Source organism: Vavraia culicis, assembly GCF_000192795.1.
Source record: "Vavraia culicis subsp. floridensis unplaced genomic scaffold supercont1.23, whole genome shotgun sequence".
Classification (NCBI taxonomy): domain Eukaryota; kingdom Fungi; phylum Microsporidia; family Pleistophoridae; genus Vavraia; species Vavraia culicis.
The window spans coordinates 1-25,970 of record NW_007360626.1 but is presented as its reverse complement, the minus strand read 5'-3'; the positions used below and the strand labels follow the sequence as shown (position 1 = coordinate 25,970).

The 25,970-nt window shown below is 40.0% G+C and overlaps 11 protein-coding genes and 1 non-coding gene across 12 annotated transcripts; 8 read left to right on the top strand and 4 right to left on the bottom strand.

Annotated features, from left to right (window-relative positions):
* Positions 1 to 376: 376 nt before the first annotated feature.
* Positions 377 to 4,211, top strand: VCUG_01468 (uncharacterized protein; the record flags this gene model as incomplete). The annotated part of the gene is made up of 1 exon (XM_008076297.1): positions 377 to 4,211. The coding sequence occupies one exon, from the start codon at positions 377 to 379 to the stop codon at positions 4,166 to 4,168; it is 3,792 nt and encodes a 1,263-aa protein (XP_008074488.1). The 3' UTR covers positions 4,169 to 4,211.
* Positions 4,212 to 4,733: 522 nt separating this feature from the next.
* On the bottom strand, positions 4,734 to 6,488 carry VCUG_01467 (2,3-bisphosphoglycerate-independent phosphoglycerate mutase). Its single transcript, XM_008076287.1, has one exon. It carries the CDS (start codon positions 6,312 to 6,314, stop codon positions 4,782 to 4,784), a length of 1,533 nt encoding a protein of 510 aa, XP_008074478.1. The 5' UTR covers positions 6,315 to 6,488; the 3' UTR covers positions 4,734 to 4,781.
* A 600-nt stretch (positions 6,489 to 7,088) lies between these two features.
* On the top strand, positions 7,089 to 8,121 carry VCUG_01466 (uncharacterized protein). The gene has a single exon (XM_008076286.1). The coding sequence runs from the start codon at positions 7,304 to 7,306 to the stop codon at positions 8,102 to 8,104; it is 801 nt and encodes a 266-aa protein (XP_008074477.1). The 5' UTR covers positions 7,089 to 7,303; the 3' UTR covers positions 8,105 to 8,121.
* Positions 8,122 to 8,658: 537 nt separating this feature from the next.
* Positions 8,659 to 9,953, bottom strand: VCUG_01465 (uncharacterized protein; the record flags this gene model as incomplete). Its single annotated transcript, XM_008076296.1, has 1 exon — positions 8,659 to 9,953. One exon carries the CDS (start codon positions 9,951 to 9,953, stop codon positions 8,757 to 8,759), a length of 1,197 nt encoding a protein of 398 aa, XP_008074487.1. The 3' UTR covers positions 8,659 to 8,756.
* A 904-nt stretch (positions 9,954 to 10,857) lies between these two features.
* Positions 10,858 to 12,522, bottom strand: VCUG_01464 (uncharacterized protein; the record flags this gene model as incomplete). Its single annotated transcript, XM_008076295.1, has 1 exon — positions 10,858 to 12,522. One exon carries the CDS (start codon positions 12,520 to 12,522, stop codon positions 11,122 to 11,124), a length of 1,401 nt encoding a protein of 466 aa, XP_008074486.1. The 3' UTR covers positions 10,858 to 11,121.
* Positions 12,523 to 13,207: 685 nt separating this feature from the next.
* On the top strand, positions 13,208 to 14,035 carry VCUG_01463 (thymidylate kinase; the record flags this gene model as incomplete). The annotated part of the gene is made up of 1 exon (XM_008076294.1): positions 13,208 to 14,035. The coding sequence occupies one exon, from the start codon at positions 13,208 to 13,210 to the stop codon at positions 13,901 to 13,903; it is 696 nt and encodes a 231-aa protein (XP_008074485.1). The 3' UTR covers positions 13,904 to 14,035.
* A 628-nt stretch (positions 14,036 to 14,663) lies between these two features.
* Positions 14,664 to 17,893, top strand: VCUG_01462 (valine-tRNA ligase). The gene has a single exon (XM_008076285.1). The coding sequence runs from the start codon at positions 14,757 to 14,759 to the stop codon at positions 17,871 to 17,873; it is 3,117 nt and encodes a 1,038-aa protein (XP_008074476.1). The 5' UTR covers positions 14,664 to 14,756; the 3' UTR covers positions 17,874 to 17,893.
* A 713-nt stretch (positions 17,894 to 18,606) lies between these two features.
* Positions 18,607 to 18,678, top strand: VCUG_02811. The gene has a single exon. It is a non-coding gene; the product is annotated as a tRNA-Asp (tRNA).
* Positions 18,679 to 20,570: 1,892 nt separating this feature from the next.
* On the top strand, positions 20,571 to 21,225 carry VCUG_01461 (uncharacterized protein; the record flags this gene model as incomplete). Its single annotated transcript, XM_008076293.1, has 1 exon — positions 20,571 to 21,225. The coding sequence occupies exon 1, from the start codon at positions 20,641 to 20,643 to the stop codon at positions 21,223 to 21,225; it is 585 nt and encodes a 194-aa protein (XP_008074484.1). The 5' UTR covers positions 20,571 to 20,640.
* A 535-nt stretch (positions 21,226 to 21,760) lies between these two features.
* Positions 21,761 to 22,069, bottom strand: VCUG_01460 (uncharacterized protein; the record flags this gene model as incomplete). The annotated part of the gene is made up of 1 exon (XM_008076292.1): positions 21,761 to 22,069. One exon carries the CDS (start codon positions 22,067 to 22,069, stop codon positions 21,761 to 21,763), a length of 309 nt encoding a protein of 102 aa, XP_008074483.1.
* Positions 22,070 to 22,317: 248 nt separating this feature from the next.
* VCUG_01459 (uncharacterized protein) lies at positions 22,318 to 24,330 on the top strand (the record flags this gene model as incomplete). The annotated part of the gene is made up of 1 exon (XM_008076291.1): positions 22,318 to 24,330. One exon carries the CDS (start codon positions 22,318 to 22,320, stop codon positions 24,310 to 24,312), a length of 1,995 nt encoding a protein of 664 aa, XP_008074482.1. The 3' UTR covers positions 24,313 to 24,330.
* A 329-nt stretch (positions 24,331 to 24,659) lies between these two features.
* On the top strand, positions 24,660 to 25,340 carry VCUG_01458 (uncharacterized protein; the record flags this gene model as incomplete). The annotated part of the gene is made up of 1 exon (XM_008076290.1): positions 24,660 to 25,340. One exon carries the CDS (start codon positions 24,660 to 24,662, stop codon positions 25,320 to 25,322), a length of 663 nt encoding a protein of 220 aa, XP_008074481.1. The 3' UTR covers positions 25,323 to 25,340.
* Between the last annotated feature and the right edge of the window lie 630 nt (positions 25,341 to 25,970).

The window sequence follows — 25,970 nt, the reverse complement described above, 5'->3', positions numbered from 1 at the left end:
GCAAAATAAACGAAATGTAAAAATATTACAGGATCAAAGTCCGAACTTGATTGATATTACAATGAAAATAAAAATTTGATACATTCTTCATTTCGACATCTATAACTAGAAAAGTGAGCTTTGTTCCGTCTTTGATACAGAGCAAATTTTGAATGTTGTGAGGTATTCAAGCTGCAGTCTGCCTAACAAACGAACAAAGCATTCAAACTTATTTACCTCTTGCTCCTTGCTGTGAATTCCGAAGCGCACCACTATAAATACTGAGTCATAAACTTTCAAACACATCTGCAGCTGATACGGTGATTGACCAGGTTCGTATTTGAACAGGCCGGTGTGGTTCTGTTCTGTTATTATTCGGAATAAATTCACCCTTGGGATGGCGATGAAAAGAAAAAAAATGGAAAAGATGGGCAGGCAAGAGCGAAGACGGAATGCGAGGGCACAAAACGATAAAAAAGATGACAAAGTAGAAAAATCTTCGAAAAGAGAAAGAAAGCCGAAAAAAGAGATCAGCAATACGGAAGAGCAGGGCATAAAGATAAACAAAAAGGAACAAAAAAAGCTTGAGAAGGAAATGGTTGAACTCAGCTCGATAGAAACGGTATTGGAACAGGAGAAAAGCAGATGTACAGATGGAGGAGAAAACAGAGCAGAGCATATTACTGAGAGTGTGATAGATACACATGATAATCATATTGCTGGTCATACCTCATGTACGCAGGGTGACATGGACAGGAAAGATATAAAAGCAAAAAATAAAGCAGACGAACAGTGTATATCAGAAAGAAAGAACAGTTATAACCTAAGAATGAACGATATAACGCTTTTCAACTTCAAATCGTACGAGGGCAGACATAAAATAAACAACATTTCAAGCTTTACAACCGTTGTTGGATCGAATGGTTCAGGCAAGAGTAACATAATCGATGCCGTGTTGTTTCTCTTCGGATATAGCGCAAAGAAAATGAGACATAAGATAAACGCAGGCTTGATCAACAAGGGTAAGGATAGCTGCTATGTGGAGATAAAATTTGCAGCTGATGACGGTCAATTTTCGGTGAAAAGGGAGCTTATAAAGGGCAGATCGCTGTATTATGTAAACGATAATGAGGTAAGCGTTGCAGAGGTGCGTGATAAAATGAAACACTACAACGTTGACTTGGATCATAATCGTTTTCTCATATTACAGGGTGAGATAGAGGCTATAGCAATGATGAAGCCTAAAGATGAAAAAAACGTGGGCATACTGGAGTATTTGGAGGACATAATCGGTACAAATACGTATTATGAGGAGATTGTGAGTTTGGAGCAGCAGCTGTCAGGTCTGAAAGAGAAAGAAGACGTGATGAAGAGTTCTTTTAAATTTCAGGAAAAGGAGTTTAACTTCGTGAAGACAAAAAATGAAGCGAACGAACAGCTTTTGAACCAGAGGGCTGAGTGGTTGAGAGAAAAGATAAAATTGAACTATTTGGAGGAATTAAAAGATGGACGAAACAGAGAAAAGCTCGTGCGAGAAAATGAGTTGCTAGAGAAAGAACTGGGTAAAGTGAAAAATAAAGATGATGTGGAGCAAATAAAGAATCTTGAAGGTGAATTGGTGAAACATAAGAATGCTCTGTCACGAAAGGAAAGAGACTTCCTTCTTTGCAAACAAGAGGTTAGCAGGATCAACAGGGAAATTTCACGGAGAGAGACAGATTATGAGATGCTGGTTAAAACAGAAAAAACAGCTATGCAAGAGCATGAAGACACTTTAAGGAACCAGAAAATGAACAAAATTGAAATTAAAACGATACAGGGCGAAAAGAACGAAAATTTGAAGGAAATTGGAGTTTTTGAAGAGAGATTACGAGCGAAAGAGGATGAACTCTACCAATTGCGACAAAATTGCCAGTACAATGATAAAATTGAAGATCTTAAAGCTCTTATTGCGTGTCATGAGAAGGATATTCTCCATCTGAACGAGAAAAAGAGCGGTATAAGACTTAATCAAGTGAAGCGAGACGAAACAATAGTGAGGGACAAGATCATGGAATGTGAGAAGAACTTAAATATTTTGAGGGGCCTGGACAGAAACATTTGCACTGATGTAAGAGTGCTCAAGAGTGACCTTTCTGTGACCGAGCAGGATTTGGAGAAAAAGAAAGAACTATTGAGGGAAGCAAAACAGCAGAGGACAACGAAGAAGACGGAATCAGAGTTAATAGCAAAAATAAAGAGTGTGGATGGATTTGTCGGCCGGCTAGGTGATTTGGGACGGGTTGATTCTAAATATGATATCGCGATAACAGCAGCATCCAAGGGAAAACTCAACAACATTGTTGTAAACAGCGTTGAAACGGCAGAAAAGTGTATAAAAATAATTAACGCTTGTGGTTTGAAGCGCACATCATTCCTTGTCATGGACAAACTGATGGATGACCAGTTTAAGAAGGAGAAAGACTTTGTTTACTGCATTGATTTGATTGATTGCAAGGATAAATACAGGAAAGCATTTTCGTTTGTGCTGAAAGATACGATTCTATGCAACAATCTTGATGAAGCGACAAATGTTGCATTCAATCGCAAGGTGCGACACCGAACAGTGAGTTTGCAGGGTGATTTGGTGGAGAAGAGCGGGATTATGTCGAAGATGAAAGTTTTTGGTTCAATGAACACACAAATTAATACGGAAAAGCTCGAAAAGAAGCTACTCAGGATTGAGGCCGCGAAATCGAATATGCTAAGCCTTCTTAAAGAAAAGGAAGAGCAAATAAGCGCAGTGAGAAATATTCTGTACGGGCAGAGTAGTGTGGATGAGTGTATTAAAGATTTGGAGCAAGAAATGAAACGGATGATTGATTCTTACTGCAAATCAACGGGAAAGAGCAAGGCAGATGATCTAAACGTGCTTTTCAAAGAAGATAATGTCGAAATGGATATATTGGTGGGAAAGGTGTCAGAGTTGAAGAATGAGATAAAATGCCTGCGCAAGGAAATTGAGAATCTCGAGGGAAACGAAATTAAGGGTCGGACATGTGATAAGCAGCTGCTTATTGACCAGATAAACCTATTCGTAAAGAGAAATCAGGATTTAGAGGAGAAATTGAACCGGATACTTATCACAGACACGCAGAAAAAGCTCGAAAACATTGATAACACCCTGAAGGATGCAAGAAAGAAGATGAAAGAGCTTGAAAGCATGGATGATATCAGGAAAGAGTACGATTCCAAGACAAAGCTATGTATGGAGCTTGAAACAGTGTATGAAAATGAACAGGATGAGATAAAGAGGTTGTGCGAGCAAATTAATGATCTTAAGAACGTTACAGAGGAATTAATGCAGAAGGAGCTTGAGATAAGGAACAAGATGGAAAGGAATTTTGAAAAAATGAAGAAGAAGTCGGTGAGAAACGATTATATGGACGAACTTAAAATGTTCAAACGATTGGGGTACGAATTCGATGCCGTTGTGAACAAGGAGAACGTAGATAATACCGACAGCAGTGCGGTTGACTATAAAACAATAGATGATACTGAATTAGACAATTTGATGGGTGAAACTCAGTTCAAGATACAGAAGCTGGAGAAGAACGAGAAAATAGATTTTGAGTTGGTGCACGAGTACAAGAACAAGAAGATTGAATATGAGAACATAAAAAATGAATACAACAGATTCATGAATACGTTTAATGCGATGGTTAAACGGTTCTCAGATCTAAAAAGCGAAAGACACGAGCGGTTCATGAACGGGTTTGCTGCTATCAACAAGCACCTGAAAGAGATCTACCAGACCATAACGTTTGGTGGAAATGCTGAGCTAGAGCTTGTAGATTATACGGACCCCTTCAGCGAAGGGATCATTCTCTCGGTCATGCCACCAAAGAAAACGTGGAACAAGGTGTCTTCGCTAAGTGGGGGAGAAAAAACGCTGGCCAGTTTAGCTCTTGTGTTTGCGCTTCACAAATACAGCCCGTCCCCGTTCTATGTTATGGATGAAATTGACGCGGCACTTGATTTCAGAAATGTAAGTTTGGTGGCAAATTTGATAAAAGAACAGGAGGGACAGTTTTTGGTCATAAGCCTGCGCCATGACATGTTTGAGTTGGCAAATAAATTGGTGGGTGTTTATAAAACCGAAGGAAAGTCGAACATAATAGTGCTCGATGTCAACACCATACAAGCGTAACGAGCCCTATGTTATTAGGCAGAGCATTCTGAATAAACGTGTGAAATATTATTAAAATATCTTTTAACATGTTGTCATGGCCAGGCAATAATGAACTATTGTTTGATACTCTGATCACTGGCTTCGTGCCATAAATGGTTTACTAAGGTTCCCACATTCAAGCAGATCGTGCTTATCTCTGAAGTATGGAATCATTGCCTTTAAAAAGATGATTGCGTGTGGATAACACGACATTTAACACCACGATTAAGATGTAATAAGTGTTTATTGATGATAATATGACGTACCGCGTGGCATGTCTACTCCAAAAATATTTCTGCTAATATTCAGCGAAATATTCACATCAAAACGATGAATTGTGGCGATTAAATTAGACTTTAAAGAAGATAACGAGATTTATTTGGAGCTACAGCAATTTTATAAATCTGTTCATGCTGAGCAATGTTTTCTAAAACATTAAGTGTCTGACAAATCATGATTCACGCATAATTGTGGAGAAGTGGCTGCTTATGCCACTCAGGGTAGAAATTCTATTCAGAGCTAATCTGACGAAGATAATTTTCATGATTTGTGTAATTCTTGGTTAATACCGTACAAGCTTTGAAAAATTGAGCTAATTTTTATTTTTGTTACTTTTCACGCAGAGATTCTTTCCGGTCATTTCCTTAGGCACTTCTAATCCAAGCAAGTGCAAAACTGTCGGGGCAACATCTGAAAGCGTGCCCGTTCCTGCGAATCCCCACTCAGTTTTTGCTGGACCAACAACCTCTGTACAGACGATCAGCGGCACCTTCGAACTCGTATGCTTCGTAACAACATTTCCGCTTTCATCCACCATAATTTCAGCGTTTCCATGATCAGCTGTCACGACCAGAATGTAGCCATTCTCCAGACAGCCCTCATAAACCAGTCCCACACACTCATCAGTACACAAGACTGCCTCACATGTAGCCTGGAAGTTTCCCGTATGTCCGACCATATCAGGATTAGCAAAATTCAAAACTATGAACGGTGTACTTGCCGTCATTTCTTTAAAACATTGCTCAACAACCTGATATATGCTCATTTCAGGTTTAAGATGATACGATGGCACCTTCGGTGAGTTGACAAGAAACCGTTTTTCATTCGTAAATGGCCGTTCTCTCCCACCATTTAAAAAATATGTTACATGTGCGTATTTCTCTGTTTCTGCGATGTGTGACTGCTCAACTCCCGATTTGCTGATCACTTCAGCAAGCGTGTTAGACACGCTCTCCCTACGCACGATGAAGGTATGTCCAAAGTTCTCATCGTACTGTGTCATGGTGTACAGCCTACTGTTGTTCCGTGCGCATCGCTCAACGATCTGTTTCATCCGATCAGCACGATAATTGAAGAATAGAAGGACATCGCCCCTTGAAATGGTACCGTTCTGATTTAAAAGTACAGGCGGTATGTTCTCGTCATAAATATGTTTATCATACTGCTTATTTAGATATGAATCGATTGATTCTTTGATTGCTTTTCCGCTTGTCATGTTCAAATATGCCTCCTCGATTCGCTCGTGATTTTTGTCCCGGTCCATGGTGTACCATCTCCCCGCCAGACTAGCTATCTTTACATTATTTAGCCCAGTTATTTCCCGTTGAAGTGAATGAACGTACTGAATAGCGCTCTGTGGCGCTGTGTCCCTTCCGTCGGCAATAAAATGCACAAAAATCTGAGCGAATGTGTCCTTAAGCAGATGTACTAAAGCAAAGAGATGCGCAATATGTGAGTGTATGCCACCATCGGACACAAGACCGATCAAATGCAGTCGCCCACTTTCTTTATAAATGCCGGTCTTCTCCAGACACTCCCCCAGCTTGTTTGTGGCTATCAGTTCGTCAATCTGTTTCTGGGGCTGAGGAACAACACGGCCGGCGCCAATTGTTAGATGGCCCACCATGGAGTTGCCCATTTGATCGGCAGGCAGACCTACATCGATCCCGCTTGCAGATAGCAGAAACGAGCAGTATTTATTGCTGAGCAGTTTCATCCACTTGCAATCAGCAGCCTCAATTGCATTACCTTTCTTCTCGGTGCGGTGGCCCCATCCATCGATTATTACAAGGCATACTTTTGATTTCACAGGTATTTGCATAGGTTCAGAACAAGGGGCCCTCATAACAAACGACTAAAACAGATTTGTTATGTTTCAGTTTTATCCACGTTTTACAGTTCAAGAAGGATGGTTAGGTTTTTTAAACGGTCCAGCCATCTCATTCGTAGTACTGTAAACATCCTTGTTACGTATCAGCTCAGTCCGGTCGTCACACTGCCATCAGAGTGCTTTTGTATGAAAAATGAGCATTTGTAGGAGTATGTGAATGTTTAAATGACCTCTTTGTCCAGTATTGGGCAAAACTTCCTTCTGCACGGATACAATCATAATGAAATGCAAAAGATCATCATTTGGACAGACCACGTAAATAAACTTAGTTATCACATCAGGCACATCAAGGGATAATTTGTTAATGGGCAGTTCAACCAAAACAGAAAGCATCTTCGGTTCTATGAGGAACAAACACAAGTAACAATTCATAAGGTGGAGGTGGGAAAATACTAACCGAAAAATACTCTTGGAAACGAATGTTTCATTAATCACGTGCACCTATGATCTTTTTACATAATTTTTTATCATTTATTCCTTTTTGTGATAAAAAACGGTGCCTGGTGCTAACGCACATGCTGTAAGTCGCTCCTTAGGTACTTCCGTGGAGTAAAAATAAATTAAACCTGTAAAGAAAGCAGTTATGCTTGTTTTACTTTACTTATTGCCAGAAAGGTTGTAATGGTACGTTCATATGAGGAGCGGAAATTGAAGGAAAGAAAAAGAATAGAGCCGAGTATCGGGACGAAGTATAATACTTCGAATAATAGCTCGCACATAACACCATAAGGTGCATTATCATTAGCTACCGTGTGATTCACATCCACAATATTTTCATTTGGTGGTGTTCAGCCGCGCTGAAATGAAAATGCAGCTATAAATAGAAGAAGTGACCATAAAATAGAATAATATGTAAAAGGTGGGCTTGTGAAGAATACATGGCTGGAAGCATAGACGGGTAAAATTTATCAGGGCACTCCCTGTCTTTTGTTCATCCTAGGAGAATGAACTTATCGTGCTGTGCACAGCCTTTCACTTCCTACGCATGCACCATAAAAATATTTTTGTCATTACCCCCTATGTCACAACGTGTTGACTTTGAGGGAAGCAGCGACATAGGAGCGTATGCCATTTTAACAAACAAGTATTGCATTGTGGGCAAGAGCTCCTCACGAAACTTCTATTCTTACTTCCAAGAACACCTCCACATTCCCCTGGTGGAGACAACAATAAACAGTATAAAAACAGTGGGCAGTCTGTGTGTTGGCAACAAAAACGGTTTATTGGTACCAAGCACGGCAACTGATCAGGAACTGTTGCATCTGCGTAATCTTCTGCCCGAAAACGTAAGAATAAAGCGAATTGGCGAGCGCTTGAACGCGCTGGGCAACGTTATTGTGTGCAATGACTCGGTGGCATTGGTCCATGGTGACATTGATGATGAGAGCGTGAAGAACATTGAGGAGGTTCTTATGGTCGATGTGTTCAGACACAACATTGGTTGTGAGCCGCTGGTTGGCACGTTTAGTGCGATGAATAACCAAGGAATGTTGGTGCATCCCCGTACATCTGTCGAAGAAATTGATGAATTGTGCAATCTGCTTTCCGTCTCAGTGGTGGCCGGCACGATAAATAAGGGCAGCTCGGTTATAGGTGGTGGCATGGTGGTGAATGATTGGATATCCTTCATGGGGCACAGAAGTACTGCCACGGAAGTAACGGTCATCGAGAACGCGTTCAAGCTTGTTGATGGGCGTGATGATGAAAATTTAAAGAAAGTCTGGGTCGAGAGTATGGTAAATTAAGTTTCATTGATAACAGCGTTTATTTTGAGGTATAGTTCGTTATTCGGACATGACCTGATGTGTTGCTGGTGCCAACGGGTGCATTTGATGGTTCTACACATGCATCTTCATTGTACCACGTGCAATGAGCAAATTTGCTATTTTACGGCTTAAAACCGTTTTCGGTCATCAAATACCCACTTTCAGTTCGATAGCTTCGTTCACAAGGAGCGGGTTGTACGCGCGATCGCATGATTTGGATAACACACGTTACAAATTTAGCAATTTAAGCACCTTGTATAGCATTTCTGTTCAATCACCAACTCTACAACTGCATTTGCTGGCTGGTGCTATTGCTATCATTGTGATATAACTTTGGTTATGGTGAGGATGGCCTTTCTATTCCTGCGACCCTCTTTACAGATGAAAGTGCAGGAATATCCAAGGAGACCTCGGCTCGTCACTCCAATAAGATGTGTTCAAAGGATGCCAGGTACCATCTCGCACCATAATTATTAAGGGAGTTTAAGAAGGAAACCTCTGAAATAGCTCAATTTTAACTCCATATTCAAAAAACTTTGTCGTGGTTTTTAAGCCATCATTTGCATGCTCTGTATGAAGAATAGCACAGCACAATCGCATTTTCTGTAAAATAGGCTTTTAATTTACTTCTTTATCTTTTTTCAACCTTTGGTTTGCTGCCAGTCTTTTTCCTAACGACCACTCCTTTGCTACCTACGTCCTGCATCTTCTGTCTCTTCTTGTCCAACTGTTCGTAGTATTTTTTGCCGAGAGCGCCATCTCTATCTTTCTTGTAGTAATCAACACGTGCTGCAATAGCTGTCTTGGCAGCCAGCATTCTCGCCATCCGGCCCTTGTTAGCACAGTTAGAGACCAGAGGAGCGTGGAATAATATTCCGAACTTGGGTGTCTTGCCGTTCTGCCGCAGTGCATTGAAAAGAGCCTTTTCTGCACCAAGGATTTGGATTGTGCTGGCTGGCATCTTGCTCAGCGCAGAAAGTGAGCCTGCCTTAACCAGCAAACGAGATCCCACCATAACACCAAGCAGTTCGGTTACGTTAGGTGCTATTTCGTTCATTTTCTCTGTGAGATAGGACACTAACTCAGTTCTGTACGTTATCATGCTTAGTACGCATGCAATGTCCTCCTTGATCTTTTTAATATCTTCATCCTTGAGATCCGAGCCCACGCTATTTTTTGCCAATTTTTGCACCTTCTTCATGTTAAACTCGCTACACTCCTCATCTTCCATTTTTGAAAGATTCTCTCTGTTGCCAATGCGATCGACCGCACGCAGATATTTCTCGTTATTCTCGATCAAATTGCTGAGCTCAGGAAAGTGCAATCCGTACCACTCCTTAATTCTCATAGAGTGCATATTAACGTCCTTTTCCAAATCATCGTACAGCTTGATGCTCTGTATAACCATGGTGTCAAACTCCTTCACCTGGAAGTGCAGCGAGTCTGTCGCTATGTTGTCTGCTATATATCTCCATTTGTTCCTAAATTCCTCTTCTGTCAGATCAAAATGTTTTAGAATCCGTGTCTCTATCTCCATTTTTAGTTTCTTCTGTAGTATGAGGTCCTCTTTTGCTTTGATTGCCTTTTCGCCAAGACTTTTAACCAGTTCTTTGTCGTTTACTATCAAGTATTCGTCTTCACTCACATTCTTCTTCAGGAACCCGCATAACTCATCGTTTATCCTGTGGTTCTTAATCTCGCTGAGTATGTTCACCGCTTCCTTATTTTCCTTGAACAGATACTTGTCCACGATTTTGATCTCGCTATTCTCTCCATCGCCAACACGACACAGTAAAATTCCTGCCGTTGATTCATGCATCACCAACATCTTTTGAATGGGTAAAATTTTTACAACACAGATTTACAAAAAGATGAAATGCGCATAGAAAGATTCTTCAGAAGCACAATGTCCGTATCCGCTCATACAAATGGTGCTGGGCATCCCTGTAATTTTATTTTTACTTTCATTTTCTCACGGATCATAATAAGCTGTGGATAAAATATTTAACATGCGACAAAAAGGTGTATTCAATGCTAAAACCGACCAACAAGTTCATTTCCATGTTTTTGCCAGCAGCGATTGATTTGTCTTCGTGGTTGTTGGACCAAATAAGAAGGAACGTATGAGAACAACCAATGGCATGACGCGTTTTGAGAACGGTGACGTAACAGAATTTGTTCGTGCAGAGCCGGTTCTTGGTGCAAAAACTGCGCCAATTGCGAAAGATGTCAAAATGTTAATTTAGTACAGCAACACCGGCGTATTTTGACTTTGTTATCCAATTCATATGGACGTATGATCTGGATACGAATCGCAACCATCTACGTTCATTTCGAAGAACTTGGATTAACGCATGATAACGAATCACATCCTTTCATGATATTTAAATTAGACTTTCTAGTGAGCAGTGGGTATGTATGATGAACTAAAATTGTTACGCTAGTTTTTTACGCTTCATCACTTTGTTTCTGTCTGGTATTGAACTAACACTCAAATAATATCTTGATCTGAGGATAACTACAACTGATCAGTTCCAAATGGTGATTAAACCATGTAGCTTGATGGTCTTTGCGAAAAAGTAATGATAGTTGCTGCTATAAAACCAAAATTGAAAAATAAAAAACGTAATTTGCTATTTTTCTTTCCGGATATACCGTAAAGAGCGATGCACTCAGCTAGATGAAAATGATGATCATGCGGTTTTCTAGGCAAAGAGATTGTACAAAGCATTAATTTTTACTTTCTTCAACGTATGCAGTGGAAATAAAAAGTATCTCCGGCACTGCCATTCTAATCCTCTTAGCAATTCAATTTACCACCGTATTTACTTAAATGCACTTACAGTGCAGTAAAACCGTATAACACTACCATGAGCAACCGCTAAAGAACTCATGCAACATCTGCACAAGGTAATTTCTCTAGAAAGTACTGCTAAACACGTAGATAGTTGCATAGGAGTGTCTGTACAAACAACGATCATTCAAAAAACTAAGGATCATCTAAATTTCTTTTCCTGTTTTTTGAGACCCGATCCGAACTGCACAGCTTTTTTGCTAATTTCAGATTCATTTTCAAAACCAGATAAGCTGAGAATCTTGCGCAGTATTACTTTTCCACACTGTTCGTTTCTATGCTCACCAGCATTTACAAGATAGGGCAAATCTAGACCGAGTGCGAATTTCACCACATCTTTATCCAAAAATGGTGCTCTCATCTCAACCGCGTTATCAGCAATTATTCTATCGTCTCGACCAATATTATCTCTAAACAGCGTCTTAACATCACGATCAATGGCCAATCTCGCGTTATTTACACCTTTCAAATACTTAGCATAGCCACCAAAAAGTTCATCCGCTCCCATCCCTGTATACACAACCTTAGTGTAGTTCTTGGCTCTTTTAGCAGAAAAGTAATGGCACAAGCCTATGTTTACATCCATAACTGATGTTTTGGGGTATACCAATGCTTCAATCATAGGTAAAACGCAGCTCACTTCTTCTAACGAAACATCATTCTCTACAAACACAAATTCTCTCTCTTTGTAGACATCGCACAGTGCCTGGTAATTCGCCAGACCGTATGATCTGTCCCAGCTCTTTTTTTCGTCAAAAGAAGTGTTGACCAGATAAATTGCCTTTTCTTTTTCCAAAACTTTGTTCAGCACCATTGCTACGATCAACGAATCAATGCCACCACCAAAAAGTATCACACTATCAAAACGATGCACTCTTCGCCGGCAGCTTTGTATAAGAAGATTTTCCAGTATTCTCGCCTGTGATTCTAAATCTTTCGGTTCGCACCAGTTGATTCGTACCACACCTTGTTTAAGAAGAAAAGGCCCGTGCAATATCTCATTCTGCTGACAGACTTGTCCTTTATGGCAAGTAGTATTTTCATCCTTAGGTACACAAAGAAGTTTATGGTCCCGTAACCGATATTGGTACAGAAGGTTTGGATTGGCCTCGATCTCAAATCCCACGGATCCAGCATAGAAAACGTCAGTAATTGTGAAGCCAAAGCTTTTTCTCCCAACATCGTCTTTGAAAAAGTAAATGCAGTTCTTGAAATAAAAGCAAATGGCCACTTCGTTTTCATATGCATTTACCATTTCGTACACCTTTTTTACCACACAGAAGCACTCCGCGCACTCGCAGATAGTTTCTAGACATTCTTGCACAGAATCAGTGTCACTAGGTGCGCCATTATATATTTCTCCGTTGTACAACAGAATACTTTCGCCATTCTTCCTTGTAGGACAGTCACGTATTGATAAAGTGGTGGAAATAAAGGTGAAATTGCTCACTTTTGTCTCGGTTATGGCATCAGGTCCACGGTTCATGGCCATTTTTTTCGTTTTTTCTGGAATTGTGGAGTTGGCCACGATTATTCCGCACATGGGTCTCTAAATAGAACATTCACTTGTTTAAGACAGAGAATATGCCGATAAATGATGGTACGGATTTGTTTGCATTATACCCTGCTTGTCTTACACCAGCGCACAACGAAGCACTGAACTGTCATTTATTGTGCTGGTCTCCAAGATCATAAGTTATTAAGAACAGGTTTTGACCGCTAGTAAGAATTTCGAGTGCTATATTAAAACATGAGAGGCTTATTAAACAAAATTTATGTTCAATCAGTGATATGTTTCGCTCCTTTGTGCCAGTGATTGGATCATTACATTAAAAGGTTAAAGTCACAATGCTGCTATCACGATTTATCCTAAGAACCATCACTGCGTTATTTCCCGTAGTGATACAATACTAAATAAATGTGGTGAACGCCTTACGAACCATGTGCGATCTAACATGATGGTTATGGTGCTAAGAAATATTAGATACAGTAAAATTTTATATTCAGCTAATCCTCTTATCACACATACGTTCCGCCTGTATTTGTTCGAGGAAGGTATTTACGTAAATTTCCTTAGCTTTTTGGATGCAATAGCACCGTCAAATAGAACTATGGTGTAGTAATTGCATCTGTTCACGGTATTACGAAGCAAATAAATTAAAATCGGAATATATTATATATGATTGAAAATATCGAAAAAATGCTGTAAAAACAACGAATAAAAGGGAATGATGAACAATAGTTGGGTTATCAGCTTGTTGTTAGAAGTGAAAGCGGAGTTACCAAAAAAATATTATAAAATATCTAAAGACGGTTCGTATCAAGCCCATATGGCCGGCAAACGAAAATTCATTGTTATAGAAGGAATAGATCGATCTGGAAAATCTACGTTATGCAGAAAGCTTGTGGAAAGGTTGAAAGAGACAGCAACGAACAGCAGTCCGGTGCTCATAAATTATCCTGACAGAACGACTACGATAGGCAAATTGGTAAATCTGTACCTGAAGAAGCAAATAACATTCAATAAAGAGACAAGCCATCTACTATTTTCTGCTAATAGGTGGGAGAAGAACGAAGAAGTGAAGAAGCTGCTAAAAGATCACGTTGTTATATGCGACAGGTATTTTTATTCGGGAATAGCGTACAGTATCGCACTAGGCGTTGATGAGAAATGGGCGCGTGAACCGGATAGAGGATTGATTGAACCCGATATTCTTGTGTTCCTGGATGTGCAACCGCATAGAACGGTCACGAGAGAGGATTTTGGTGAGGAGATCTACGATAACCTGGATATTCAAGAGAAAATTTACCTGCAGTTGAAAAAATGTTGCTCAGAATCTAAAAATTGTGTGGTTATTGATGGTCACAAAAGTGTTGAAGAGGCGGTTAATGAGGTCTATGATTTATTAAAACCTTTTATCTAAGGTTTGAACCCCACTACGTTGTTTATCTTTTGATGTGATTGCAGAACAAATATAAATTGAAGTCTCTGTGGCAAAGAAAAAATTACAATACGTTACAACTTAAGTTTCAATCATACCGGGTGTAAGGAACAATCACCGTTAAATTATTTTGAAATGTGTCACTTTTCTCTTCCATTTATTGAGCGTGACGATACGTGCCTCTGCTTTGATTTGCATCCTGTTCCCTCCATTGGTAAAAGACTAAAAGGGCATGCACGAATTGCAACAACTCCTTTGTACAGCGAGAAAGGCCTTAAAACAATTTTTAATGCGGTCCCAGATGGATGCTTTATAGCATTGGCATAATAAGGTGTTAATCACAGCAATAAACATAATATGAGCAGAGTTCCTCATATCCACAAAATCACATGATTCAAGGTATTGCATAGTTAAAGATGCACGAATATCGATTTGAGGACAAAATTGAGCAGAGTAATTTTTTGAAGAAGATATAGGAACTGATACAAATCATGAACTTTTGTGCGATTGAAAATAACCATGAATAAATGACATGAGTGGTAACAAGTTATTCGTAATGGTCCTGAAAAATGGAATTTATGTCTGAACGTGGTATTTTTACTTAGTTTGTTATTTCTGCATTTTTATTCAAAGAATTAATTTTTTTCTTGCGCAGGTGTTTTGGAACATTAATGAACAGACAGGCAACCAAGTTTGCAAATTAGGGCTTATTTCAGGTTGTAATATGTTCGAGTGTGAAAATCGATGAGCTACGCCATATTTACATGCCACCAACCATGATTTATCGGTTTTTATTGAACTGCTAGTGACGGTACCGCATTGATTTAAGCGATAAATGTTACTTTTGGTGAAAGAAAATTTTTGTTTTCTTAAGACCCATAGAATGAACGATAGGAAGCAGCAAAAAGATCTGAAGAAACAGAAAAAACTGGAAAAGTTCATCAAAAAGCAATCAAAAGCACAGAAAATTGAAAGCAAGAAGAACCTGAAATTGCAGATATCGCAGCAAGAATCTATAGCACGAACTCCTGAAGGTGAGTTGAAGGACGTGCACCAGATTATGAAAACATATGATCCCGTGCAGGTTGAGGAGGGATGGTATTCGTGGTGGGAGAAGAAAGGTTTCTTCAAACCAGAGATTCTGAAGAAATACCGGAATGATGTGCGTGAACCGTATGTAATGGCGCTTCCTCCCCCTAATGTTACGGGCAAGTTACACATAGGACACGCCATGATGGTGGCCATTGAGGATGCAGTAGCGCGTTACAAGAGAATGCAGGGATTCGAGGTCCTTTTTGTGCCTGGATGCGATCACGCCGGCATAGCAACGCAGACAGTGGTAGAGAAAAAGTTATACAAGGAAAGGAAGCTCACCAGGTACGACTTAGGCAGAGAAAAATTCGTTGGCATGGTGTGGAAATGGAAGGAAAAGTACGGAAATACGATTATTGATCAAATAAAACGGATGGGAACATCGGTGGATATGAGCCGCTATGTCTTCACATTGGATAAGAAGGTGAGTGATGGCGTAATCGAGGCATTTGTACAGCTGTACGAGAAAAAACTGATCTATAGAGAGTCTAAGCTAATAAACTGGTGTTCAAAGTTATCCACTGCGCTGAGCGATCTTGAAGTTGATCACAAGTCGGTAAAACCGTTTACAAAGCTGCAGGCAGATGGCAAGAAGTATGTGTTTGGTGTGTTATATGCGATAAAGTATCCTCTGGCAGACAAAGGATCGAGCGAAGTCAATGACTACATTGAGATTGCGACCACGCGTCCTGAAACAATTATTGGTGACACTGCGCTGTGTGTCAATCCTATGGACAAGCGAGCGCAATATTTGAAGGGAAAGGTAGCAATCAATCCGATAACAGAAGAGGTGATTCCCATAATATTTGACGAGTACGCAGATATGGAATTCGGATCAGGTGCCCTTAAGATTACACCAGCCCACGATTTTAACGATTATGACTTGGCAAAAAAGCACAATTTAGCAATCAAAAATGTGTTTAACGAGAGTAATGAGGTGTGCGTAGAGGGAAATTTTTACAAAATGAAGCGGTTTTACGCCCGGATCAAGGTGTTAGAGCTTTTGAAGGACGCTGGCTTGTTTGTTTCAGAAACAGGCTACGAGCAAACTTTGCCGATATGTTCACGCTCTGGTGATATTCTAGAGCCGCTCCTGAAGAAACAGTGGTGGCTGAACTGCAAGGAAATGGCCAAGAAGGCCATCGAGGCGGTAGAAAGCAACGAGCTAAGGATAGTTCCTGACATAGCGGTAAAAAATTGGAACTACTGGCTTTCAAACATAAGGGATTGGTGTTTATCTCGGCAGTTGTGGTGGGGGCATCAGATACCGGCATATCAAGTGTTCAAGGGCAGCAAGAGCGTGGGCTGGATCGTGGCACGAACCAAGGATGAGGCAAAGAAAAAGGCTGAGGCGACCTACGGTTTAAATACAGAAGAGTACGTGCTCAGGCAGGATGAAGATGTCCTCGACACGTGGTTCTCATCTGGTTTGTGGCCCTTTGTTATTTTGGGATGGCCAGCAGCGACAGATGATTTCAGTCGTTTTTTTCCCAATTCTATTTTAGAGACAGGATCCGACATTTTGTTCTTCTGGGTCGCGCGTATGGTCATGCTCAGTGTTGAATTGACGGGCAAAGTGCCATTTAACACAATTTTACTGCATGGTATCGTGCGGGATGCCAATGGAAGGAAAATGAGCAAAAGTCTGGGCAATGTAATCGATCCGCTCTACGTGATAGAGGGAATTGAGCTTGATGAGCTGGCAAAGAGCGTCACATCAACGAACCTGGAACCAAGAGAGGTTAAAACTGCCTTGGAAGGACAGAAAAAAGATTTTCCGATGGGAATACCACGTTGCGGATCAGATGCCTTGCGATTCACGTTGTGTTCTTACACTTCTGGGATGAAGGACGTCAATTTGAACATTTTGCGAGCAGACGGGTACCGCAAATTCTGTAACAAACTGTGGAACGCTTTTAAATTTGTACTAAGAGCGGTTGAAAGCACCAAAATCAGTTCTGATGACATCGCTAAGTTCGAAAAAAGCCTTTTGGTAGTTCAGGCGGGCATGAAATATGTTGATACAAATCATGAGTACACAAAGGACAACAGCGCAGTTGAAAAGCTGGAGGACAGGGAGCTATTTATCGAGATTGCTAGCAAGATGGCTGATGAAAGTGTGAGTGAGAGGAATGCCAGTGGTAAACTCTTCGTTAAAACACTTAACGAGGTTGAAACTGATCCTGGACACGGTATAGGAGCGTTGAGCATTTCAGAAACGAAAAGCGATTTCTTCTCCGCTCCACATGTGATCGAGTGGCTCTATGGAAAGCGGGAAGCCATGATCGAGGAATTCATCAGCAGCATGGAGGCGTTCAATTTTATGAGCGCTACTCAGTGCGTTCATCAGTTCGCGCTCTACATGTATTGCGATGTCTTCATCGAGGTTGTAAAGCAGTGTACACAAACTGAGTACGTTGCAGCTCTTGTACTCGTGTTCAGAGATATAATCCTGTTGTTGCATCCTTTTATGCCTTTTATAACGGAAGAGCTGTTCCAAAGACTAAGGATCCTCAACATTTTGGATCTTCTTGAATCGGTCACCGTTGAACGACTGCCCAAGTGTTTAAATCGTGGTTTTACCGACCATTTTTCGCAGATCATAAACATATGCAAGTCTGTGCGATCAATTATGGACTCCAATAACCTGAAGAGTGCAGACGTGCAGTTTAACGATAAGAACGCGCTACGCTTCAAAAAGGAGATGAAAGCATTGTGTAGGAATGTCAGGACTTTCGAATATGTTGAGAAGGTGCAAGGGCGGTACATTGATCAAGTAGGACAGATCAAGTTTTCTATTTTGCCTGAAGATCGATCTGTTGTCTCCGATACGGGAAGCAGTTCTGAGGCAGGCTACTAAAATAAACGCGGTTTCTGGTCTTTTCATCTGAAGCGGCTGGCTGTCTCGTTGTTGTGTATTTTCCTAAATGATGCTACCATAGCATCTTATACCCTAGAATAAGTTGTTCTGCAGGATGAAACGATCCAACAAAATTGTGTACATGATGTTGGACGTATCACTCCCTGTATCTGCATCAGACAACGCTTCGCACCACAGTCGTAGTTATTGACTTTTCCACTTTCGAGCATTCGAATAAATGTCCGGTATAAGCACAGAATGGCAGCTATTCATAGGTAGAGATCTAATGTTTGGATCGTAACATTTAGCAGTTATGTTTGTAGTTTGGGTATAGATATGGCAAGCTATGGATCTTGGCGCTAAACGCAACTATCGGGTGGTATGCAGCACGAAATATCTGATGAAATGCACCATTTTTGTACAAATTCATGTTTAACTTTGGGTATTGATCGGTATGACAATGTGTTTATCAGAAATTGCACTTTGGTGCAAAAGAAATTTTGTAAAATGGAAACGTTTATAACTCCATTTTTACTATGTGAATGAACTGTGTGGCACCTTAGCACGAGGAGTGTAAGAACATGTGAGTTTATCTTCGCTAAGGATATGCCATATATTAACGGCAAATAATATCATTGAACCAACAAACAGTCTGATCCTGAATGCCATTCATCAATTACTTCGATCTTCTGTAATTTTGTATTTACAACAACGCAGTTCTTGTGTGCGCAGATCTCACTTGGTGTAGCGGTCAGCATTCCAGCCTGTCACGCTGGCGACCCGAGTTCGATTCTCGGAGTGAGAGCTTTTTTATTTAGCGTGTTTGGTTTCGCTGTGATCAGTTAACTAGTCATTCGCGAGATGTGCTCACCACAAAACTCGAGCATGTATGTTTTTTCGTTGGCATGCCATTTTATTACAGCATGCCTGTCTAAGTTTATTCGGTCAGTCGTTCATTTATGGCCCTATTATTAATCAGTAGAAGTACGCACGAATGTTATTTGACCAGAGCTGCTATGTGCCGCTTCTTGTTCTCTTTTTCTGGTTAGCACAGGACATGTTTCTTTCCAATTCATTTTCAGCTTAGATGTGTAACAGGATACGTTCAAAACTTACTTTTGAAAAGAAATTAGAACATGACCATTTTACAGAATATCTATTAAAAGGAATTAAAGTCGTTTCACCAAACACAGAACATCGTGTGCAGCACGTTTCTAATAGTAATTAATAGCGCTACGATTATTTTCAATTTAATGACCTTAACAAATGCCCAAGCGGCACACTTCTCGCAGTCAAAATCATTAAATATGATGTACAGCGAGAGCAGTTCATCTGGTAAAATATTGATTGGGCATTATTATCACATCAAATGCGCTAATGCACTCTCCATGCGGTACAACGACTGGTGACACCGAATAAACTTTTCTCTTTCTGCAAAAAGAATCTTTTAACGACATAAACCGTGCTGTGCTCATATTCCATAACCGGTATATGACTCGGTTGCATCGGCAAGATCTGCATTTGTCTCGCTTCATCACAACGCCATATAGTTCTGCGATATCATTGATGGATTATTTTTTAGTTTTATTTGACTCCATTTCACGTATCTTCTTTGCTGAATATGCTTTTTTGACCTATCCCTCTCTAAGCAAAGGCTTAGGTACTTGGGCCCTTATTATGCGGATGATTAGGGTTATAGGGCAAATCACGAGAATTTCATCTCAAAATGATAAAAGTTTGCCATTGTGGTTCATTTTTGCACATGCCTCGTCTCACTAAGAATATTACCTTGGATATACATCATCATTTAGTACATACCACTACGAATTGGCATCTCTTATCCCTAGCAAGAACATCAGCTTTGAGCCGTATAACACCCACAAAATCTACCTCAATTACATTCATCCACTGCATACGAACGTATGGACTAATAGGGTACATGAGGGTCTATCATTGCTGTTCGTCTTTGCGCACTGTTGTTCGGTATAATTGCATTAATTTATCGTCTTCTAATAAACGTAGTTTTCTGGTCCGGCAGGTCCACCTCACGTATTAAAACACATGTTCATTTCTCTGATGAACCTGCATCGTGCAAACCTACTCTTCACTTGAAAAATCGAATTCCGTCCTGTCTTAAGTGATTAGCGGGTTGTCATGTGTTTCGTGGGAAAAATCGATAAGAATGTCATTTTCATTCAAAAGAAAGTCAAAGTCATGCAAAAAGCTGGTTGAGTATACGACATCGCAATGATATTTGATAAATAAGTACGTATCACAGTAAGGATAAGTCTCTACTCTCAATAATAAATGTAAACATCTACCTGCAGCTGAAAACATCCCGTGCCAGAAGGCTTGCAATTTGCGCTTACCTTTCATAGCTAGAAAAGCGCATTTATTCTTTATGAACACTTATCAGAGCATGCCACAGTGATTCTCAGGAGCTAATCGTTCATCACAACGTATTTTTCCCACACCAAAATTTTGGCTCGTTATTTATTTCTTGAACGTGCTAAAATTATTCCTGTGCTTTAAAAACCACTTCAACCGTATTTTTTGACGCAACGTGTGTTAAACCGGCTGAAAATTTCGAATGACGCTATTGAGCGTAAATTTTATCACCAGACCATAATTCGATTATGGATAGGTTTCACTGGTAATTTTACCCAAGAAGGTTTCCAAACAGTGCTGCATGATAGCGCTGAGTAATGATGGCTGATTTTGATAATAAAAATTTGCAACAATAAAAATAAAAACAACTGGGGGAGCAATGATAGTGCAATTATCAGAGGACTCGTACTATACAAGAATATTGAAGAACACACTAGCGCTATACATATTTTATTACAACACCTTCCTTGCATTTGTAATACTCATACAACCACAACTAGAATCGCACAATCCGTTTCTCATCACCAGAATGGTGGAGTACGTGATAAAAAACTACGGATTTGTTGTAACAGTGTTCGTACGCATGCTTTCCAGCTACTCGTCAGGACTAAGTTATAAAATTTGTATTGTACTCGTTGATTTTGCGATTTATTTCCTCAATACGTGCCAATATGGCCTTTGCAATCTGTGCGACAAGATATTTTCCACAGAACTGAAATTCAACACCTCTGGTCACATCTTCATACTGTCATATTTTTCGTATTTAGTTTATCTTGCGTTCACGATGAATCCTAAAAAGAACATTTTCGTCATGAATCTCATCGTATGGATCATCTACATGATCTACGCTGTCAATACAATTACATTTTATCATACAAAAGAAGAATGTTTTGCCAGTGTTGTCCTGGCCACGATTTCTTCATACGCACATTTAGCGATTATTTTAACATTAAATCTTGCTTGATTCATATTTTCTGTGGAGAGCATGTTTATTCACTGCACACACGTCATCTCTCAGTACTAAGTTGTTCTCTTATCGATAGCTGGCACCACAAAAAATGCTTGTATCTATTGTTCAGCACACAGGTACCATCTTGGTTAACAAATTGTTCACAACCGCTTAAACGAGCTAACAAATGAACAGCTTAGGATTAAAAATTTGATAGAAGAGCGTTTAATGAAAATGTGGCATCGTGTCAAGACTGCGCTACTCAAGAAACTTATCATAAACACCGCCATCGCTGCACCTCTCCACATTGCATTTATATGCTGCTTTCTTCTGCATCTTCCCAATACATTCTAATAAACATTTGTATGAAATCTTGGACGAGTTAAAATCCACAAATTTTTCGAAGGCATAGTCGAACACCTCATTGTTGCACGTATTGGTGAAGAATGCTGAGAGTTTCTTCACATCGTTCGTGACACTTTCCCTCGTTTTTGACTTTTCGTACGTTATTCGTAGATCTTCCATCTTTCGGCACAAATCGTTGTCCATTTTAAAGGGTGTATGAATACACGACATATTGACGGAAGACATCGGTGCCAACTTTAGGCGTGTCCTTGAAAAAAATGCGAGCATCGGCTCTTAGGAAATGGCGCATCTGCCTTTTGGTTACAGGGGCAGATTTGCTGTGCGCCATTACATCAGCATTGGATTGGTGCATCCAGTTGATGTGATTTGGTAGTGCCATAAGAGATTTGTTTAAAGCTAAAATAGGCCATTTTATATGAAATTGAATCACTGGTAATGATATATAGGATGTTTGAGAAATGTTTCTGTCGAGTAAATCTGCTGTCATCGCCATGTCTCAACAAAAAATGTGACACGAGGTACCTGTTGCAAAGGATGCGTGATGATATACCGATACACGCTTTGCATCATTGCAGAGCGAATAGATCACAGCTGTTCTTTTATACTGCAAAATATGCATTTTTAGGTGTAAGTGTATATCCAGCGAGATATTCATTCCAAACACCGTAAGTTCTTTTATTTTAATACCGTTTTGAGTTTGAGAAAGGGTCTTTCTTTTGTTAGCGCACCCTTGAAGTGGAAATGCTTGCTGTAGAGGACGGCCTGTTGTACTTTTCTAAAAACCAAATGCTTGTCACGTACAGACTTGATTTTACTACCTCAGCAAAGAAAGAAGAAGAAATGTCTGAGCTGGAGAAGGTACGGAATGAGCTGTACGGTGATGAGAAGTACCTGGTGAAAGTTGATGAATACGAATATTCCAGTACTATAACAGCAATGGTTTTGCTAAAACATAAGTTGGTGATTGGAACAGCTGAGGGAAAGCTCTTTTTCAACCAAAATCAGGTTTTGGCTCTCGATGCACAGATCTCTGCGCTGTTCTACAACGAGCCATTTCTGGTCATTGCTACGAATGCCGGGTTGATCCAGATATACAGCAATAAGCATATATGCTTCCAATACTGGCACAGATCGCCGGTTAATCAAATTGCGTTCACCAATCTCATTTATCTACACGATGGCAACAGCAGGTTGGTTGTGATAGATCCTGTGCTGAGTCTCAGCAAATTACAGCGAAATTTGGGTGATGCTAGCGGCCAAAATGATGAGCTATGCATCGATAAAACACATGGTGCTGTGTCCGGCCAAAAAAAGAGAGAGGAGCAGTTCGATAACCTCAATTTTCCATTTCACTTTTTTGACAAGTATCTTTTTATCTCGGATGACAACATACTCTACACCAAAACGGTTAACAACTTCAGTTCGCTTATAAAACTTGATGAGAAGATCGTGGACTTTACTTTCAGCACCAATGGCGGCATTCTCTTCCTATTGGAAGAAGGCAGGATTAAAATAGTGGATTTTTGCGAGCAGGAAGTTATTCGAGAGATTAGAATATACAGAGGTGATGCTGGCCGTATTTTGTATCATAATAACGCTTTATTGTATGGTAAAGATAAATTGAACATTATCAAGGATGTGCTAGACACTGCGGAGCAGGCGAAAAAGATGAAAGAGATTGTTTTGCAGGAGAATAGGTTCTACGTGCGCAGAAAGACAGAAAACGTTCCTTCGAGCAGCGAGGATGAAGAGCTAAGGGATCTTTTCCATAAGCAGGAAAGGCGAAATACTGACAAGCGAGGCGAGCACGCAAATGATGAAATATCTGCTGAAGAAGAGTACGGTGAGGAACACGCAATGAATGATACTGCGTCGGATAGACAGGTAGTGGTTACGAAAGAAAGCCATGTGTGGACGTCCGGCCGGGTACATGAAAACAATGTCATACTCTTGAGTTACAATGAAACGGGGTTTTTACTGTGTAAACAGGACGTATCTGTGAATCTGATTGAACTTGTGTTCCACGATCACATGATCAGCAACAAGATCATTCACTGCAAACTGAAAAGCGATAAAGGATGCTTTGATGCTGATGGTGTGCTTCTGAGCACACAAACGATCTTGACATACTATGAGGATACCAAGAAATGGGAACTTGACATTTCTGCGGTTGAAGGCCTTAAAGGTAAAAAAATAAAATTTCTAGGACTGTCCGAGCATGTGTATGTTGTTGTTGAGAGTGCAGCATACGATAGCTTAATTGTTCTGTGCAAGGAAGGAAAGATAAGGGATGTGTACGATCTGCCACGTGCCAATACATTTGTGGTAAAACACGGGGTTATCCTGATAGTATCAAGCAATCAGCTTTTCATCTACGGCAATGGGCATGTCAGGACCGTTGATTTAATTGGAGCAGTAAATTTTTTGTGCGTTGATAGCAGGAAACGGATATATTACGCAAATTCAGAGTACATTTATAGGTTAGAGAATTCGATGTCAAAGAGATTGATTCAGTACACGAACAAAACCATTCTTTGCTACCATGATAACACATTTATAGCGCTTAACAAGCTCTTTCCGGTTCCTGATGTAGAGTATCTCAGGGTAGAAGAAAAAACTGAGAATGAAATAAGAAAGGAACCAAAAACAACCTATAGTAACGCGCAGGAGAACCATAACAGGTTTGAAAATGTTCCTAAACGCGTTCGAAAATATAATCCGTTGCAAAAGCATTAAATGTTTGTTGTGAGCTCAGTGCGTTTTGTTTGTACTTTAACAAATTTTGGAGAAGCATTTTAACCATAGACAAGATGTTTAGTGCTTTCTGCTATAATGAACCATATTTACTGGGATAAGAACGGTTTACAACCGTTTCATCACGCTCGAGTAATTGCTCACGATTATTTGTTTATTCAACCGGCAGTAAGCATGCTGCGCGAAACAAGGGTCATATCTACTTTACTTTTTTGTATTACGCATGTTTGCAAGTCTTTCCTTTGTATTATAACTTTTTCTGATGTGGTTTTACACCGAAGTTGCTGATCAAATTTAAATGACCATAAAAATTTACCCTTGATAAACCCATGTTAACGAAGCTCTCAGTCAAGGATTTATGGATAACATCTAATGCAACTTTTATTACCTTGTATAGCTTGTATCTATCCTCATGGATCATCCGTTTGCCTTTTGTTGCCAGTATACCGCGTATTATGACAAACATAGCGGTTGCTACGGCGTATTTCCTTACTTTGTACCCACAGAAACAGAACCTTGATCGCATTTTGGAGAATACGAACACCTTTTGCTTTCTTTTCTTTCTCACCAACCCGCCCCTTCTGTTCATGCTGCCTTTCTATATTTCCTCTGTTGTGAATGTTTCGAGCGTTGTCCTGACGCATCCAAAGCTGAAAAAGTACGCGTTTGCAAGTTATTGCCATGCTGTGAACAAGAACAGAGAAAATGTCATAATGCTTGCTTATATAATTGAGCTGTGCATGATTCCACTGGTAATACTCTCTAGTTTGCTTGGATACTCTTCGTTCTTCAACATGGTTTCGTACGGCCTGTTGATAAAGATGTCCCTCAAAATTGATATGATGATGAGACGAGCGCTGCTCATTATACTGCAGGTAATTGATTCTAAAATTATGAACTTGCCCAAGGACTGGCAGAAACTGTACATGGATTTGAAGGATTACATGCAAGTTAAGCATATAGTGGTCAATGAGGAGATGAAAAATAAATAAAACGAGCGGTTGAAGTTATGTTGCTGCAGCGGTGGCTATACGTACTGTAATCGTATACTTGTATATTGAATAATTGATCGTGTTTTGTTCAGCTTTCAGCATGCACCCAGTTGCTATTGGGACGTTTAGTGCGATTATTTCGTCAATAAAGCGCGCAGCCGTTGCTAAATGGTTCTATAGGTCATCTTTAGCTCATTTTTTTTTCTAGCGTTTTAAATCCCGATTCTCAGTTTTTCACAACTAATTTACCAAGCTATGATGTTTAGAACAGCTCTGATCCTACAAGGCGTGTCATTTCCATCAATTCCTAATGTTAAGATTTAATTGCGTATCGTTGTGGTATTGGAGGTGTAAATGAATCACAGTATCATAGAGGATCGCCGTTTTAGGAAATTGTAGTATATTCGATATTGCAATGAAATACTTGCGAAAAGGTCGTGGCAAGAGAACAAAAAGTAAATATTGGTAGATTAATTGAGTTTATTTTTGAGGACTTTACGTTGAAGTTCATAATTAACAGAGTTTGTGAATAGAAGCACAGTTTTTGCACTTATCCTTGGTGCTTGACTTAACCATTTTACGATTTATAGTGATTTTATATGACAAAGATGATTAACGTAAGGTGGACGGTATAACAAGCATGGCAAG